Below are 16,667 nucleotides of genomic sequence, written 5' to 3' on the forward strand. Positions count from 1 at the left end.
CCAGTTGAGAAAGAAAACTCAGTCAGCACTGTTTTAAGTTTACTTCGGGGTTTCACAAAGTAAGAATAATAACACAGCTAAATGTTACTGCACATAAGTTGTTTTGTGTAACTGCTCATGTGCATGTCCCACAGAAAAGGCGAGATGCGCTACACTTCAAAAAAAGCGATCTCATACTGCCTTCCATTTATTGTGGGATGTATCAGAGAAGAACATGCAGTCACTTCCTTGTGAGTCAAAGACCTTGGATGAATAATAACTGTGACATAACCAATAAGATGCCAAGTGGTAAGCAGAAGGTTTACAAGCATAAAAATGTAAGTATTTCAAATATTAAACAGCCATAGCAATGTATTTCAGGGTATTTATGCCTCAAACAGAAGCCATATTATTTTATTTCATTAGAAGGGTCAGTCAGTCAGTATCTACTCTTTCAGTACAACCTCTTCTCTTCCTCAAGATTTCAGCCTCTTCAGCTTAAGGTATCTCACTGGACCACACCACACCAATTAGTACTGCTTAATTAACAACAGTCCATTATGAAGCAGTATGGAAAATAATTAATTCTGAAGAATAACTTAATCTTAGACAACATCTTTAAACTTAGACAATATAGCAATAGCTTCTGACATTAGTGTATCTACATACATTTTTGATAATATACAAGCAAAATTACAAGAAAAAAATGCATTTTCCAGTTGTTTTAAACTCAAAGTAACACATAGAAATGCCAAGCTTTGGAGTTGGCCTAACTTACTACTGTGGCGTACAGTTTGTGACTAAAGTAATACTGAGAACAGTAGAATGTTCTTTTGGTACCTGAAAAAGGCTTTCACAAATCCTCATTTACCGAACCTCCTGGCTGAACCAAAGATTTTATTTCTTACTTAAAATGTGGAAGAGAAGTCAAGGACGTGTTAGACTTATATACGTATATAATTATGAACAGTGATTAAAAATACACATTGCTTTTCTAATCCATGCATTAAAAAGACTATTCTGCATAGGTTTCAAGACACTTACAGTTTCCAAAATTACAGAACAGCTGAGTATTGAATAAGAGAAAATGAATAAAGATAGCATTAAAAGTCTTCCAATACAGTAGTCAATTATGCCTACTTAGTGGAAGTTCTATAAATATTTTCCTTTAAAATAACAGAAGACTGCAACACAGGCTATGTGAGTGGGTTCTGCACAGATGTAAAGTTCTGCCTATCTGGCAAAGATGTAATTTTTAATAGATAGGCTTCCAGAAGGTGTCACAGAAGCTACAAAATGTACAGTGGTTCCCTGTTTCAAATATACAATAAAACTAAGACATTATTCTACACATACTAACCCATTACATGGGAGAAACTACCTACACATTTATTTAGTCTTTTAGATTTAGGTAAAAAGGTTAGAACAGAAAAATAGGGAGAGCAATTTGCAAACTAACAATTCTATTAGAATAAACAGAAGAATTAAATATATCTCAGTTTAGATATCTGTCAAGTCCCACATTTATATTTACCTGGCAAAAGTACTGGTTCCAGTTTTTTAATCCTGGGTTCTGAAACTATATGATCGTCAGCCTGGAGGAAAGATTAAAAAAAAAAATTTGCTTAAGAACTACAAGTTTACAATCGGACACAAGTCTGATCTATTTGGGCAAAGGAGAAAGTTCTTTTAACTTAAAAGAGATAATTTCAAAGAAATAGGATCCAACTGTACCAATAATTTGATGTAATCATACCAGTATTTTTGCGTGCATTTAGCTTTGCACCAAATGAATGGTACGGTATTTTAAGTGCTAAAGTTTAGCTAATTGCATAACCTAGGGTATAACAAGTCACAGACCAAATGAAAAGCAGTTCAGCTTGACATTCTGTAAAGGCTTGGGTCCTACAGCAAGATTTATATAGATATAAAACACAAAACTCTCTACTGATTTTTAACATGTATGACTTTCCCCACGAGAAAAATTTCTGAAGACCAAGGCCTAGGTACACTTGCAATGCCTACTTGCATTTTAATTCCAGACCTTTAAAAACACACATGCACACAAAAAAACCTTACTTCTATAAAAAGATCAGAACCTTCAGTGAAATAACCTTAATGCTTATGGTTCCCATAGTAACAGTGATATCATCACTTCCCAGAACTAAAAATACCCAGAAATACATTTCATTGACATTTCACTTCCACCCAGAGGGGGGGAAAAAAAAAGACAATGGGTCAACCTGTCAAATATGTTGCTATAGGGGCATCCACCTTCTACTAGGGCCTACTTGTAAGCCTAAAAAAGTAAAAAGAACCACATTCTGCCAAATGCAGAAGTGCACATCCAGATCACAACAAAAAATCCTAGCCAGACCCGATCTTCACGTTTATGCCACCAGGCGAGTACTGAAAACGAAACGACGGCTACGACGAGAGGTTAACCACCGGCACAGCGGGGGAGGCCGGGCCGCCTCTCCCCAGAGGGCCCCGGCGGGGCGGCCCGGGCCGCGCGAGGCCACAGCACCTGCAGCGCGGTTCCAGCTCCCCGAGGCGACCTCACAGGGCGGGTTTAACCCGTCCGCGGCGGCGCCCCAGGGAAGCCCCGCTCCCCGGGGGCTCAGGGCGGCCGCCACACGCGTCCCCGGGAGGGCGCCGAGCCGAGCCGCCGGCTCCGCGCAGGTGCCGCGGGCAGGCCGGGAAGCCGGCGGGCGGCGGCGGCGCCCGGGCCGAGCCGGGTCGGGTCAGGCCAGCTCGGGCCGGGCCGGGCCGGGTCGGGTCGGGGGGCGGCGTTACCTGCGGCAGCGGCAGAAGGTAGGACCTGAAGGTGGGTTTGGGCTGCTTGAGGGAAAACATCGCGGCCGCCGGCGGGCGGGCCGCTCCCGCGGGGCAGGTGTCGGGGCCGCCGCGCCCGCGGCTCCGAGCGGCGCCCGCAGCCACCCGCCCGCGCTCCAGTCACACGGCGGCGGAGGCGGCGGCGGCCGCGGCCCCGGCGGGCGGCGGCGGAGGCGGCCCCAGCGCACCCCCCTTCCCCAAGGGAGGAGTCAGCGGCCTGGGCAGGCCCGGCCTGGGGCTGCCCCAGCCCCTCATGGAGGCCCCGCGGCTCCCCCCGCCTCCCCGCGGCTCCCCCCGCCTCCCGGCGCCGCGGCTGCCTACGGCCGGCGGCGGGCGGCGAGCGGCGGCAGGCCGAGGCGGGCCGAGGCGGACGCCACTGGGGCGGCCATGTTGGGGGGAGCATAGGGCGGGGGGGAGCCGGATTGGTACGGCGGCGCGCAGGGGCCAAGCGGCCGCGGGGGCGCCGCCGCGGCGCGGGGCCGTTAGGCAGCGCGTGGCGGGGGGGCGCCGGGCCCCGCCCAACGGCCGCCGGGGCGCGCGGCGGGGCGGCCTCACAGTGCGGCCGCGCGCGGCCGTTGCGGGAGGCGTCGCCGCGGCCCGGCGGCGTTTCGATCGCGCTGGGCGCTGGCAGCGGGGCGTTTCGGGGTCACTTCCTCGTGCGGCGTCTCCAAACGCCAGGATCAGTTCCAACACAACTGCCGCACAGCTGAGGAACGAGGCAGGAAAAGAATAAAAATCTCTTCAAAGAAATTTTTATGCAGTGTTGCAAGCCAAATTAACTTGAATCACTTTCTCCCATCAGCTAAGTAATAATTACTCAGGAATATTTCTCAATGTTACAGGTTACAATACGTTAAAGAAGTTTACCAGTGTATTTGTTCTGTGCAATTACAAGCCTCACAACGTCACAAAATAAACAATATGACACGTCTGAGCATACAGTATCGGTAGTATTCACGTGTAGCATTTTCAAAGAATTGTGTGACCCTTTCACTCCCTACGCTGTTAAAATTCATGAACTGGATGTTTTGTCCATTTGTAACGTGACAAAAATTAATTACCGAGGAGGCTGAATAGCTTGCCCCAGGCTGCGCGGCACGGTGTGGGCTAGCCGTGAGTGGACTGCTGCTGCACAGTGCTCCGTCTGTTGTGTCTCTCTTTGGGCTTGGCTGTGGAGAAATGTGACTAACAGTATTTATTGTCTGATCCTGACTTAGCAAGCAGTCAGAACCGTGCTGCATCACTGGGAAACTGGCACCAGCCTCTGAAAGATTTAATTGCCAATTCTGGTTAAAAAAAAAAAAAAAAGAGGCAGACTGGTTTGCTCACTGGTTAATCTGTTAACTCTTACATCAGGTAAAATAGTTTAAATAGTTTCTGAATTGCTTTTTTATACCCCTCAATCAATAATCAGGAATTTGAAGCAGAACAAGTATTATGCTTTCTTACAGCTCTTGTATTCTGTAATATGAATTTGTACAATATTATAAATGAAATGGCAAAGATCACAGTCATGTGTTATAAAAGGATAAACATTTACATTTAAATATAACAAATCCAAACAGTGTAACATAGCAAATGTGAGGCACACAAAAATAGCAAAGATAATCTTACCCACTTCCTGCAGTAGCACTTACAGTCAACCCTGTTATTTTTGACCGGACTGACAGGGGTTTAGGTTACAAAACCTTAATGGTTCTGAGACACCTCCCTCACCACACTGTCTGGAGATGAGGGAGGTGGACTTTGCCCCAGACCCCCCACGACATGCCAGGACCACATGGATCCTATCACTCCCTCAGCATAGCCTCCGGACAGCTGGCTAGAAATCCTCTCTCGTACTGGCTTTAATGAGAGAAAAATAATCACAACAAATACACTGGTTATGGGGGGGGAAATATTAAAATGAAGACCAAAGCAGAGGATTTCCAAAGTTTGGCTGCTGAGCCCCTTGCAGACTGTGAAGCCTCTGCATGGGGCCTGCAAATGGAGGTTTTATTGTGACCCGAGGTTGTCTCAGGCAATCAGCAGTAAAAATCCTGCTCCAGCATGAACCAACAAGCTCATCTTACTGTCACCTTTTATGTAAGGTATGTCATGTTACAGCTATGGGATGTAATGATACATCCTCAACACCTCCAGGCTGCTGCCTCACTGTCATCCTCTTCATTGTCATCCTGTAAACACATAATAGCTGGAGAAAGTAGATGCAGATCTCACATATGCACATTTTATCCATGGAATACCTTCATAAAAGTCAGTATATTATTTAAAACAACAACAAAACATTAAAAATAGTTTTGCAAATAAAAAGAAACAATTAAGTGTTACTACTCAATGATCCTTTTGGGGGGAATATTCTTGTTCGGTAAGAGTACATGAATTCCTAAAAGTCCCACTGAAATACCTGGATGTGATATGTATGTCCTCATAGATGTGACTAAGTGCTTGCCCAGTTTTTGCTGGATTTAAACATCTGCTTACTTGCTTTCCTTGAACCAAACCCATTGAACAGGACTGTTTTTTTTCTACCAGAGAAGGCAACTTTTTAAGTGCACTTTCCAGAATTTTCTTTTGACTTTGATAAGTTGAATCTTCTAGTTTGCAACTATTTAGGCACATGAGAAATGTTACCTTTTGAGAAGTCTAATGGAAGTTAGCCTTCAATATATCATAGGATTACCTGTCACAAACCATTTCCTAGTTAATTGTAGTCAAAAGAGGATTGAGCTAACTAAATCTAAGAGCACTTTCTTATCTTGATATGAAATAATTGGATGGTACTTTCTGAGAACAGAAAAACGTAGCTGGCCTCTGCTGTTTTGATTTTTAATAAATATACTTTTAATATAGTAGTGGTTTGCAATTCCAGCGTACATTACTTTATAAATAAATCCTTGCAACATTACTTTAATAGTTAGTATAGTAAATGGTACTTTATGCAGCAGGAGCAGCATATGGCCATAGGAGCAGCTGGCTGCAGGACGCAGGCATTAGCTCTTACAGGAGTACATCAGATAGATACACTGTCAGTGTAAGAGAGGAAAGCATTTTTCAAAAGGACTAAGAATCAGGATTTCTAGAATTGATTTCTGAAGACTGGTATTGTCTGTGTGTGTGTGTGTGGGGGGGTGACACCGTGGCCATACCATGGCATCCCATGAGCTTTGGATCGCACCCTGTTACTGAGTACAGCAGACCTGTTACTGAGTACAGCAGACATCATGAAGACGATCACTCCAGCTTGGGCCACTGGGACACAACCAGCCTAGGTCCAGCCACAGAGCAGAGAGCTCAACTGATTGGTTAAGTCTGTTCCAGTTTCTGGCTGACACAATTTAATGGCAAAATAACAAGCAGTGGGCAAAAAATGATGTGAAACGTGCTGTGTATTTCACCCTCTAAACTTTCAAGGCATTTATGGATTGCTCACTTTAGGTTACCATCTAGACTGCAGAAATAATGCAGTCACCCACCCAACCTGCCAAAATCTTACACCACTATCTCTGTTGATAAGCAGGAATCTGAGTAACTACTCACATTTCTTTAGTGGCACCTGGCAAACTTGTGGGTCCTTAGAAGTGTTCATGTGATCGCTGACTGCAGTGAGCTCAGCCTTGGCAGTGGAAAGACCTCCTACAGAAACTGCAATTTGGATAGAAATGTGGTATCTTCAGGAGCCACAGTCTGGGACCACAGCCGTCTGTCAGCTGCGAGACCTGGCAGAGGGAAGGAGCCTGGCTTCCCTTGCAGGCACCTGAGCCTGGGGAAGGGGGTATAACCTGTGCTGGGGAGGATCTGGCACTGGGGGAAGGAGACACCTCAGGCCATTGGGTTGTGCCTGCTGGTGCCCCCACGGCCATGCGCCCTGCGCGTGGGGCCTGGGGGAGCCGTGGGACAGCAGAAACTGAGTGTAGTGCAGTGCCAAACTAATGTTAGCATTTCATCACTGTAGCCTCATCTTATTAAAAAGCAGGGTTTTGGTCTGCATACTGTAATTTTTCTGTAACAGCTCACATGCAAGACACCAGCAGTAAAGGCCCATTACAGCAGAACAGTATTGTAACAGCACCATAACATAAAGACAGTGAAGAACTGTTGGGAAGACTCCAGATAAATGGACACGATGCATGCAGCACACAGCAGCACTATCAGGGGTCAAAGTCTTCCCTTGTCATACTTAATTGTGAGTACATTACATTACATTACAGCCAGACCTTGTGATTTTCTGGTGAAGTCAGAAGGTGGGTGTTCAATGAAAGAGACTTCAGGGCCCAATCTGCATACCCTGACTTAGATGAGATGTCCCCTTGATATCAGCAGGGCATTTTGTTTGAACAGGGACACGGGGACAACCCAGTGGCTTCTGCCACTGTGTTGAAAAAGGAAGTCTGTATGGATACGCCTAAAGCTATTACGAAGCACCAGCAAGCACCTCCATAATTACATGCTACTGTTGGACTTTCAGATGGAGGAGATAAACGCCATCCCATCCTATACTTTTAAAACAAAACACCTTGCACAAGGGCCCCATCTTGTTCAGTGCTGGCAAGCAGTTGCCTTCACTTTATCCTGTATTTTCTCATATTTCTATTTGCTGCTACAAAATCATTGTCTAAGTGGCAGTATTCAGCCTGGCACAGTCTCGGGCTCAGCCCCTTCCATTTCAGGGAGTGCACCGTGTTGCAGAAGGTGCTGGCGGTGTCATGCTGAGTGCCTGACAGTGCTGTGAGCACCCTGCAAGCCACAGCTCCCCTCCTGCTGGTGACGGAGCTCCTTACACAAGCTAAATCCCTTGGAGATTTGATAAGTGAGAAATCCTGCAGGAACCTGCCCTCATCTTTATTCTTCTCTGAAGGGTTTTTAATTCTTATTCAGAACATTGTTCAAGGGAAATTAAAGTCAGAAAAGGAGAGGGGGAAAAAAAGGGGGGGGGAACTGCCTAAATCAGCTAGGCTTGAAATTGCAAATATCAAATTTGCCAGTGTGATTAAAAAAATGACAACTAATTCAGACTACAGCAGAACTACAGGAGTGTTTTTGCATCAGCACAGAGCCTTCTGAGGAGGGGCTGCAAATGCAGCCTGAGTCTGGAGGGCATGAGCATGTGATAGCACAAATGTCCACTAGGGACTGGACTGACAAGTTTAAATTGCAATGCTGTTCTGAAAATTAACAAATAAAATCGAAACTAAGCTCTCAGTAAACATAAGATCACAAGGTTTGTAGGGGTTATTGTCAGACCTGGGTGCAGGTTGCCACTGGAAGAGTTTTCTTCAGGAGGGGGAAGAAAGCTGCTTTGACAGAAGCGAACATTTTGGAGGCTAAAGTTAATTCCGCCGCAACTTGTGGTGGGATGCAGGCAGGCAGAGTAGGGCAGGGCGAACGGGGAAGGCAGAGCAGGGCGGGCAGGCAGGGCAGAGCAGATAGAGCAGAGCAGGGCAGGCGGAGCAGAGCAGGTAGAGAAGAGCAGGGCAGGCAGGGCAGACCAGGGCAGACAGTGTAGGGCAGGCAGGGCAGAGCAGAGCTGGGTAGGGCTGGCAGAGCAAGGCAGGCAGGCAAGGTGTGTAGGCAGGGCAGGGAGGGAAGTCCCCCGGATCTGGAGCTCCCTGCTCTTTGGCAATGCACTCAGCCGGCTGTCCATCTCCAGCCATCCCTGCCTGCCTCACTTGTTCACTTTTTTTCAAACAGTTCTACAAAACCAGAGGTTTCTGAGAATGTCTTTGTTTTGTGAAATCAAATACGAATGTCTGTTTTTATTTTTGTGAATTAAAAAAAAGGCATTTTTTGCCTCACTGTAGTTATTTTCATTGCTTCAACATGAAATTATTCAGTGACTTCTGTGTGCTAGGTGACCCAGGACCCTTACACTTGTTCAATGTCATGGCCCTGCCAGAACCAGCATGGCTGGCTCTGCTGGTGGTATCACACCTCACATGCTGGTTGGGGGTTTCCTGGGCCCTCTTGTCACGTAAAGTGTAAATTGTTCTTAAAGGTGAAGATAATTATCTGTTTACCTATGGCTACGGGGCATAACCTGCTGTAATTACTGCATGTTTGATTAGATATCTTCCTAAAAGTTGTGCTACAACCCAACAAAACAGCTCTGTGGTTGGGAAAGTACTTTGGCTTGTGCAATGCGGCAGGGTTGGGTTAAAGCAGAACAGATTTTTCATAAAGGTCCCTTTTGATCTCTCAGCAGATTAGAGAATGTCTTTCATTAGACATGTTCAAGAACAGGTTAGACCACCATCTGCTGCTGATGCTATCGACACAGCTGAGCTTGCCTCAGTGTAGATGATGTCTTCCAGGCCTATATTTCTATGGCAACTTGTGTGTTTTCATAGCTTTCAGAAAAATGGTTCAGTTAGTGGTTTGAACTCCAAAACACAAAGACAGACATGTTGTCTGATTTCACAGTTGACCTATGTGCTCAGAGCTACAGCAAGTATGTGACAATTCAGCAAAGTCACATATTCATCAATGAAAAGTTATTATATTTTTCACTGGAAGTATTACAGTTTATTACTTCACTTGGCCATCTCCCTGCTTGTGCACTGAACAGTTTGCGCACCCAAGTCACCGAAGTCTGCACTCGGAAGTGTGGGACACCCTGGCTGGGGACTAGCAAGGAAGTGAGCCCTACAGGTCTCTATTACCTGTTGTGGAAGAAAAATATTATGCATTAATTTAAATTTATTAAGCAGTTGAAAGAAAAATCTCTTAGCTGGGTGTCCTTGACAAAGATCCAGCAGAAGAAAATGTAAAATGTGGTTATTTATATAAAACAGCAATTTTGACACTCTTGGCCTAAGATGTACAAAATATATTAAAACTTTGCAAAGGTTTTAGCTTCTCTTTAGGTATCTTGAAAAAAAATCTCCTTTTCAAGGCACCTCTTTAGAGCAGGGGGAAATGCTCAGTGCAAGGATTTAATGATGCTGAAATTTGCTATGTTATGTAAGGGTATTTTCCTTAATAATCATTATGTAGAAGTCATTAGGTATGACTTGCCTAGAATTATTTGGAGCTATACACGGGCACAATGTTCCACCTTGCCTTGGGCTATTTTGCATAGATGCTGTGATAGCGACACTGAGATTACCAGTGCTCCTAAACTAGATGCATTCATCTTTCCATGGGCATGGTCTGCTGGGGCCAGCTCGCTGAGCCCAGCGGTCCGATAGTCAGTGCAGGCAGAGGAAACTGCCTGCATCTAGAGCCATACAGGGTGAGGCACTGCAGCTTCATTGCGTCTCTATGTTCTAGAGAAGAAAGAGGAACAGGCAGATGAAATTATGCAATTCCTTTTCCATTGACTTTGACACCAAGTGAAAGGTGAACAATAATTTATTTAAAGCCTATCTTGAGACATACCTTATATCCATTGTAAAAATAGAGGACATCAACCACAGAGCATCACTTTGCCCTCTTACGTTCTGCTGTTGCAGGTAAGGGTCAAAGCCACGCGAGATGCCTGTGGTTTGAAGGGCTCTGCGGTTCTTGCCCGTTTCCTCCTACGGCTTGCAGTTTGCCAGCCTGCAAGGCAAACTGCACACTGATCCTGGGCTGCCCCCAACCCTCCGGACCCTTGCACCAGAGGAACTGGCATTAAATGGCCATACCACCCAGGGCCTTACATGTTTTGTCTTTCTATGTGCTGTTGGATCCAACTGGGGTATCAAAATCCCCAATTATGCCAAAATAATCAGCTCAGCTGACCACTGCATGCAGTAAAGCATTTGTCTGCAATGGCTGTAGTGAGAAGATAACGATTCCTGGGCTAATGCAGCCTCATAGCCCAGTAAATACAGCTTTGTCATTGCTAGTAACAGGCCCCAGACTTTGTGCTGACTTTGCAAGGCCTCCAGGACTGAGGCTTGTCAGGCTTGCTTTGTCTGAACTTGTCTTGACCTGCCTCAGGCTCTGCCTTATCTTAGCTGTTACAGCAGTTTTTTTAATGACTAGGAATTTCAGATGTAATGCGGACTTGCAGACCAGTGAAGAAAGAACAAGGTGTAAAGTGCACTACAACCATAAGCGAGGAATAGACTAAGGAGGAAGAACCCATCACCATGGCAATCTTCAAGGTGAAGGACTTGGGATGCTGACAACCTGCTGTATTTCTCTCGCTATCACAGCCTGAAGTCATTGACGTTCGGACCTAGAGGGGCAGCGGAAAGGTGAGCATAACATCAGAGAAAAAGGGGTAGATAGTAGAAAGTGTGCATATCAATTTTACTCTTATTAGTAGCATTATTGAGATTTTTTCTGTAGTAGTAACAGTGTCCTGTTCTCTTTTTTTCATCTCTTCTGTAATAATTACATCTAGAGTAATTCTTATATTAGACTGTTAAGCTTTCAGTTATTCTAACAATAGATTACTGGCTTTACATATAAGGTGCGTCTCCTTTTTGCTTGTAATAAGCTTTTGAGTATAGCACTAGTTCAACTATAAGTGACCAGTGGAACAGGGCAGCAGTACAGAAGTGATGTGCTGGCAGTGGCGTTACCAGATGGGACCCCAGTAAGGTGTCCAAGTGCTGCCATCACTATCTAAGCTTGCCTCCTCAATGGCCAGCGCTCAGCAGCAAACGGGATCTGTGCCAGTAGGCCAACTGTCCAGAACATGGTGGGGGCACCCATTATAAGGCACAACTCTGTGGATCTTGCAGATCAGGTGAAACCATCCTGTTGATATCATGGGTCATGCCACCTCCTCACCTTCCTGTTTTCTGACAAGGCCTTGCAGATACTTGTGTTATTTTAATTGGATGGACATACATCTCACTAAAGATGACAGTCAAGCCCAGAACCAGAAAGGGGCCAGTGTGGAGATATCAGAAGGACAGAGAGACCAGAAGCTAGAAGGATTCAATGGCTATTTGAATTCATTACTAAGTAATACTTGTGTATTACTTAGTGAAGGGACTGACTTGGTTCTCAGGTATCTAAATCCAGTGTCTAAAATGCAGGATGACCCTGAAATAGCAGAGGGCTGGCAAAAGCAAAGTCAAGCTAGTCTCAAGCCACAGAGATGTAATGTCATGTAAAATGGGACGATAATTGGAGGAATCAGCTGGTATAGTTCAGAACCTGCCTGCATGAATATTACAATTAGTTACTGCATTTAAAATTTTTGCCTTGAGGGAGGGGGAAATGGCTGTCTATTCAAAGATACTGTAAGGTAAATTAACTTAAATTACTTCAGTGTAATGTCCCTGTGTAGACAAAGCCTTAGAGTACATACTTTTTAGGCTCGATCTGGTTCAGTATAGGTCAAGTACATAATAAAAAGCAGTAAGTGGTATCCACTATGGCACTGCTGTGGAGTCGCCACGTTACTTATTAGTAGGAGGGACACATCTTCTTAAGAGTCAATATTAAACATGCCTCTTCAGAAATGCAAATTCTATGCTTGCATCTTTTTACCCAGTACTCAAGAAAGCATAAAGGCAGACATGCAAAAACTTTGATCATTTTTCTGTTTAATGTGCACCAAATCTAGTATCAGTCTTGTATGCACATACAGAGCCATATTTAAATTCATTAAAATGGCCATATATCTGCAATAACTCTGCTAAAGTCAGTGTAGCTGCTTCATATTTAATGGCATAGGAGTTACCATTTCAGTTCATGCTATGTAAGAGCACAGTAAACATCCAGGCCTTATAAAGTCATCACTGTATAGAGAACTTCATGAAAAATTACTGGCAAATGTTAAAAAAGAAACTTCTCTTAGAAAATGTCCAGTCTATGCAATGCACAAGAAGATACAGATAAGTGAAGTGTTTTTGATAACCTTAGAGTGCCAGATTGGTTATACTGAATTCATTTCACATCTTTTTTCATGTGGTTCCTTTATAAATATTTTACACAAAGAAAGTAAATAAATACAATGGTAAAAATGTTTTTGTTTGAGAACACCATGCTATCCTACTGCATGTGATAACACAGGAAAGTAAATGCTAAACAATCACTGGACAAACAAAGCATGATTTAACGCACATTTTGAAAAGACAATGTAACAAGAGGCATGCAACGCACTGTACTGCGTCCCACAATGCATACTGCTTGTTTAGCAAAGTGCTGAAAAGCTTTGCATCCTTTTGTGTTTGCTGATGAATCAGTTTCTGGTGACTGTACAGGCAAACAATAAAAAGGCATTGGCAAATTGGAGCATATTTTAACCACGCATACAAAATGGCTATGTAGTTGCATAGAATGGTAACACAGAAGTAAACACAGAAGTGAAACAATCACAAATGTCATTCTGTTTTTACAAAATGTCAAGTTCCCTAAAGTTGAATTAAAAAAAAGCCCTCATGAAAAGCAAAATGTCAACACCGTTCTGACAACAGCAAAGCTGGCAAACCTGCTAATAAGACAGGCCAGCAAAGATCTATAGTAAATGAAGACTGAACTTTCAAAAATGTCCATGCAGTTACCATGATTATGCAGTATGGTAACAGTACTTTCGAGTATAGTTATGGATAGAGTATGAAAATATAATACAAATGATAAAAAAACCTGATGCCATAAATGTGTCTTCCATCAAACCGACTGTTTCAAAATGCTGTAAAAGCAGCATTATCAGTGGGCATACTGAGACCTCCACACTGTGGAGCTGATGGTGGGAAAAAAAGAAATTCTGCTATTTTCAGAATAGTACATGAATAAATCCTGACTGTTACAGTATTCTGTGAACAACTAACATGGCTTTAACTAATTTTCTTTCCTGTTTGTTCAATGGCATGCTTCCCCTGCAGAGAGAGATGCTGAATATTTGGGAAAGCAAAATTCCTGAAAGGTAATAGGGAAGAGTTAAGGAAACAAAATCATACTCTTATGAAGAAAACTATCAAAACCTGGCATTTAGAGTGCTACTGTTGAGACAAGTCTACTGGGAAACTGTAACTCTAAATGTGAATTTCCCATCCTGATTGAATTCCTTTCCTTGATGGACAGAAAATACTTACTCTGTAGAGATTTTTTTTTTCCTAGGAAATTTGTTTTTGAAAAGGACTCAAGAAAATATATGGAATTTCTATTTTCATCTGGAGAATTTATTTTTTTGTTTAGCGTGACTCCTAGAAACTCCTCTTCCTAATGTGTCATCACAATGAATTTGCAAAGAGAAGATGAATTTGTCACAATAGATTTGTTCAAAACACAGTTTGGCTACATCTTGATCTCACATGATCAGAAGCTCTTTTCCTGTTTTTTTCCCTTGCAGGTATTTGAACAAAGCCAGCCTCTTTTGCTATAGGGCTTCCGTTGTAATCTCTGCTTATACAATCACTAATGCAGATCTTGGATTCATATTATTACTTAAAATCTCCCTAATTATTTTGAAACTATGATCACTGTCTTTCAACAGTTTAAGGCTGTCAGCATGCTTTGGGGTGGGGATAGGTATGATTCTGAAAACAAGATTATATCATTAAAGTTCAAGGGCACGTCAAGAATATGTCTATCTATGGCTTTCCAGGTCAGGTTCCTCCAAACACAACTGTATTTTTCCACTTGGAACTATTTTATTTGAAGAAAAATGGTATGTTGTGCATTTCTGAAAGAAAAGAGACTAAGAAGCATGCATGAAATCAGAAATGAAAGAGGGGCCTGCATAATTTTTCTTTGCATCCAACAATTTTGTTTTGATCTGAAAAACACAATGGCCATGAAGAAACCAGCTGCATATGTATGGATAAAAACTGAGGCTGGTTAAAAAATTGTTCAGTTTTGGAAGTCACCTGATAAAAAAGAAGAAAAAACATCTTCTAAATTATTACATGATAATATCGTCCTCCTTTCATCAGCTTTTATAAAGAGCCTGCCAGTAAATGAGCTTATGAGGGAAGTGAAAATGGGACCAAGAAAGATCTGTACCCTTGATATCCGAGGACTGTGCCTGCTTTTATATCCAGCCCTGAGAGGACAACTCCCTTTCACCTGATCCAGCAAGCATTTATTTAAGAACAGAACACTTATACCTACAAGTCTAAAATGAGAAGAAACAAATGCATGCAAAATTCTTTTGTAGAAATTCATTAACAATCCATTCAATAATTTGGTCAATTAGCCACACTGCTTTCCCAACTGCTGATAAAACGAGGGCCAAAAGCCACTTTAACATTCAGTTTCGGTGGATGGATTTTCTTGCCTAGCTTTCTGTTCTTCTGTTGCACTGCCACATGCTACCACTAAGTTAGATACACTGCTGGCATGTCCCGGTCTATTTAATTTGTCCTTTACAGACTTGGCTTTCCAAGAATGGCTGTGCAAACTCTTTGACCGTACTGATGGGAAACCAGAAGTCCTGTCTGGCTTTACTGATAGTAAGTTCTCTGTCTCAGCCTTGGCACTAGCAGGTGTAGAGGTATTAGAGGCATTAACACCTGCTTCACCAACATCACTGTCATCATCTGTGTCCATCTGTAACTGCTTCTGCTCTGCTTGCCTTTCTGCTTCAGAGATAAAACCAGGGTATTCTGGAGGATGCTCCTGAGAAAGTTGCTGCTCAACTTTATATTTCCACTCCGTGGCCCACTGTTCAACTGTAGAAGGGCACACCTGATCCACGATGGTACTATACTCAGTGGTCCAGTTGTTAACTCCTCCAACCAGCTTCCCGCCCTGTGCAAATATAAAGCTCCTTGACTTCATCATAGTGGTTTGACAAGCACTGAAAGTTTCAGGAGGAAAATAGCGCATTGCTTTAGATTTGTCCAATGGATAAGAGATGGTTGCTTCTAACTTGGTCCGTTCTAATTTTAACTGAGTGTTCTGATACTCTGATCTTGGTACTGACTGTCTGTTCATAACAACATCCATCTCGTTTATCCTTCGAGAAGCCATTTCATCACTCTTGAACATCCCCAGCTTTTCATGCCCCAAACCACCTGCACCAGAACGGGGTCTGGAAACATTCTGTCCAATTTCTAACGTAGATTTATTGTAATCTGCTATGGTGACTGCATTAGCACTGGAGGTATAATAGAGACTGGTCTGATGTTCTGGAAACAGCATCTTTGGGTCTGCTCCATCTTCTTTTGTACCAACAGAATCGGCTTTTTTATGCAATCCCATGGCTGGTGACATAGGAGTGATACTATCATCATATGTTAACTCATCTCCACTGACATAGTATCTGTACGTGCTGTAGCCATCAGAGCTGTTGACACTGCTTTGTCTTAGGAGATATGCAGCATCACACTCAGAGGAAGCCCGTGAACGTGTATATGTCAGCTCAGATTTGTCAATACCTGCCAGCTTCTCAAGAGCATTAACCATCCGACCAGATAGCTCTTCCAATTGAGAGAGTCGAAGGTCAACTGTCTGAAGAGAAGCTTTCATAAAATGTTCTCTTTCATTCACTTCTTCGAGCCTCATAGACATATTTTCAACTCTGTTGGATATAAAACAGGAAGCATTGAACAGAAACTGTGGAATGGTGCAGTAACCTGTTATGTGCCCCCAGCTACTGATTTCTTCTTAAGGCAAAATTCTGTCCTATGTATCATTATGCATCATTAATTTTTCCTATGCATATCATTGAAAGCAGTGCATTTTTTTATCTATGCTTTCCTTACACCATATTAGAGGGCTATTTGAACTTTGCCTGTATTTACATGCCCAGGAGTGTACAAGAGTTGCAGCCCTTAGGGAAAACCTATTATTATATTTCTCTCCAAGTGTGCCAACCACTTCACATTCAGTTGTCATCTTTTACTGTGAAGCATCAATTAATATGAAGAATACTGTCTAATGACACATTCACAGGATGACTTAAAATAGCATCAAGGCAGCTTGTAAAACAGGTTTTGTTGCTGTATGAGAGAATATATGCTGGC

General features: G+C 43.3%; 2 protein-coding genes across 2 annotated transcripts in view; both read right to left on the reverse strand.

The window, feature by feature from the left end:
* MTMR10 (myotubularin related protein 10) overlaps positions 1 to 2,897 on the reverse strand; it is a 40,840-nt gene extending 37,943 nt beyond the window's left edge. The window contains exons 1-2 of the mRNA XM_067305347.1: positions 2,776 to 2,897; positions 1,514 to 1,574 (exon numbers count right to left, since the gene is read on the reverse strand). Coding sequence (XP_067161448.1) covers positions 1,514 to 1,574; positions 2,776 to 2,835 — 121 coding nt within the window. The 5' untranslated portion in view covers positions 2,836 to 2,897. The remainder of the gene's footprint in view (positions 1 to 1,513; positions 1,575 to 2,775) is intronic.
* An 11,932-nt stretch (positions 2,898 to 14,829) lies between these two features.
* TRPM1 (transient receptor potential cation channel subfamily M member 1) overlaps positions 14,830 to 16,667 on the reverse strand; it is a 97,925-nt gene continuing 96,087 nt past the window's right edge. Inside the window, exon 27 of the mRNA XM_067305369.1 lies at positions 14,830 to 16,222. Within this exon, the coding sequence (XP_067161470.1) occupies positions 14,944 to 16,222 (1,279 nt within the window). The 3' untranslated portion in view covers positions 14,830 to 14,943. The remainder of the gene's footprint in view (positions 16,223 to 16,667) is intronic.

The sequence above is a fragment of the Apteryx mantelli genome, chromosome 15 (assembly GCF_036417845.1).
Source record: "Apteryx mantelli isolate bAptMan1 chromosome 15, bAptMan1.hap1, whole genome shotgun sequence".
Classification (NCBI taxonomy): domain Eukaryota; kingdom Metazoa; phylum Chordata; class Aves; order Apterygiformes; family Apterygidae; genus Apteryx; species Apteryx mantelli.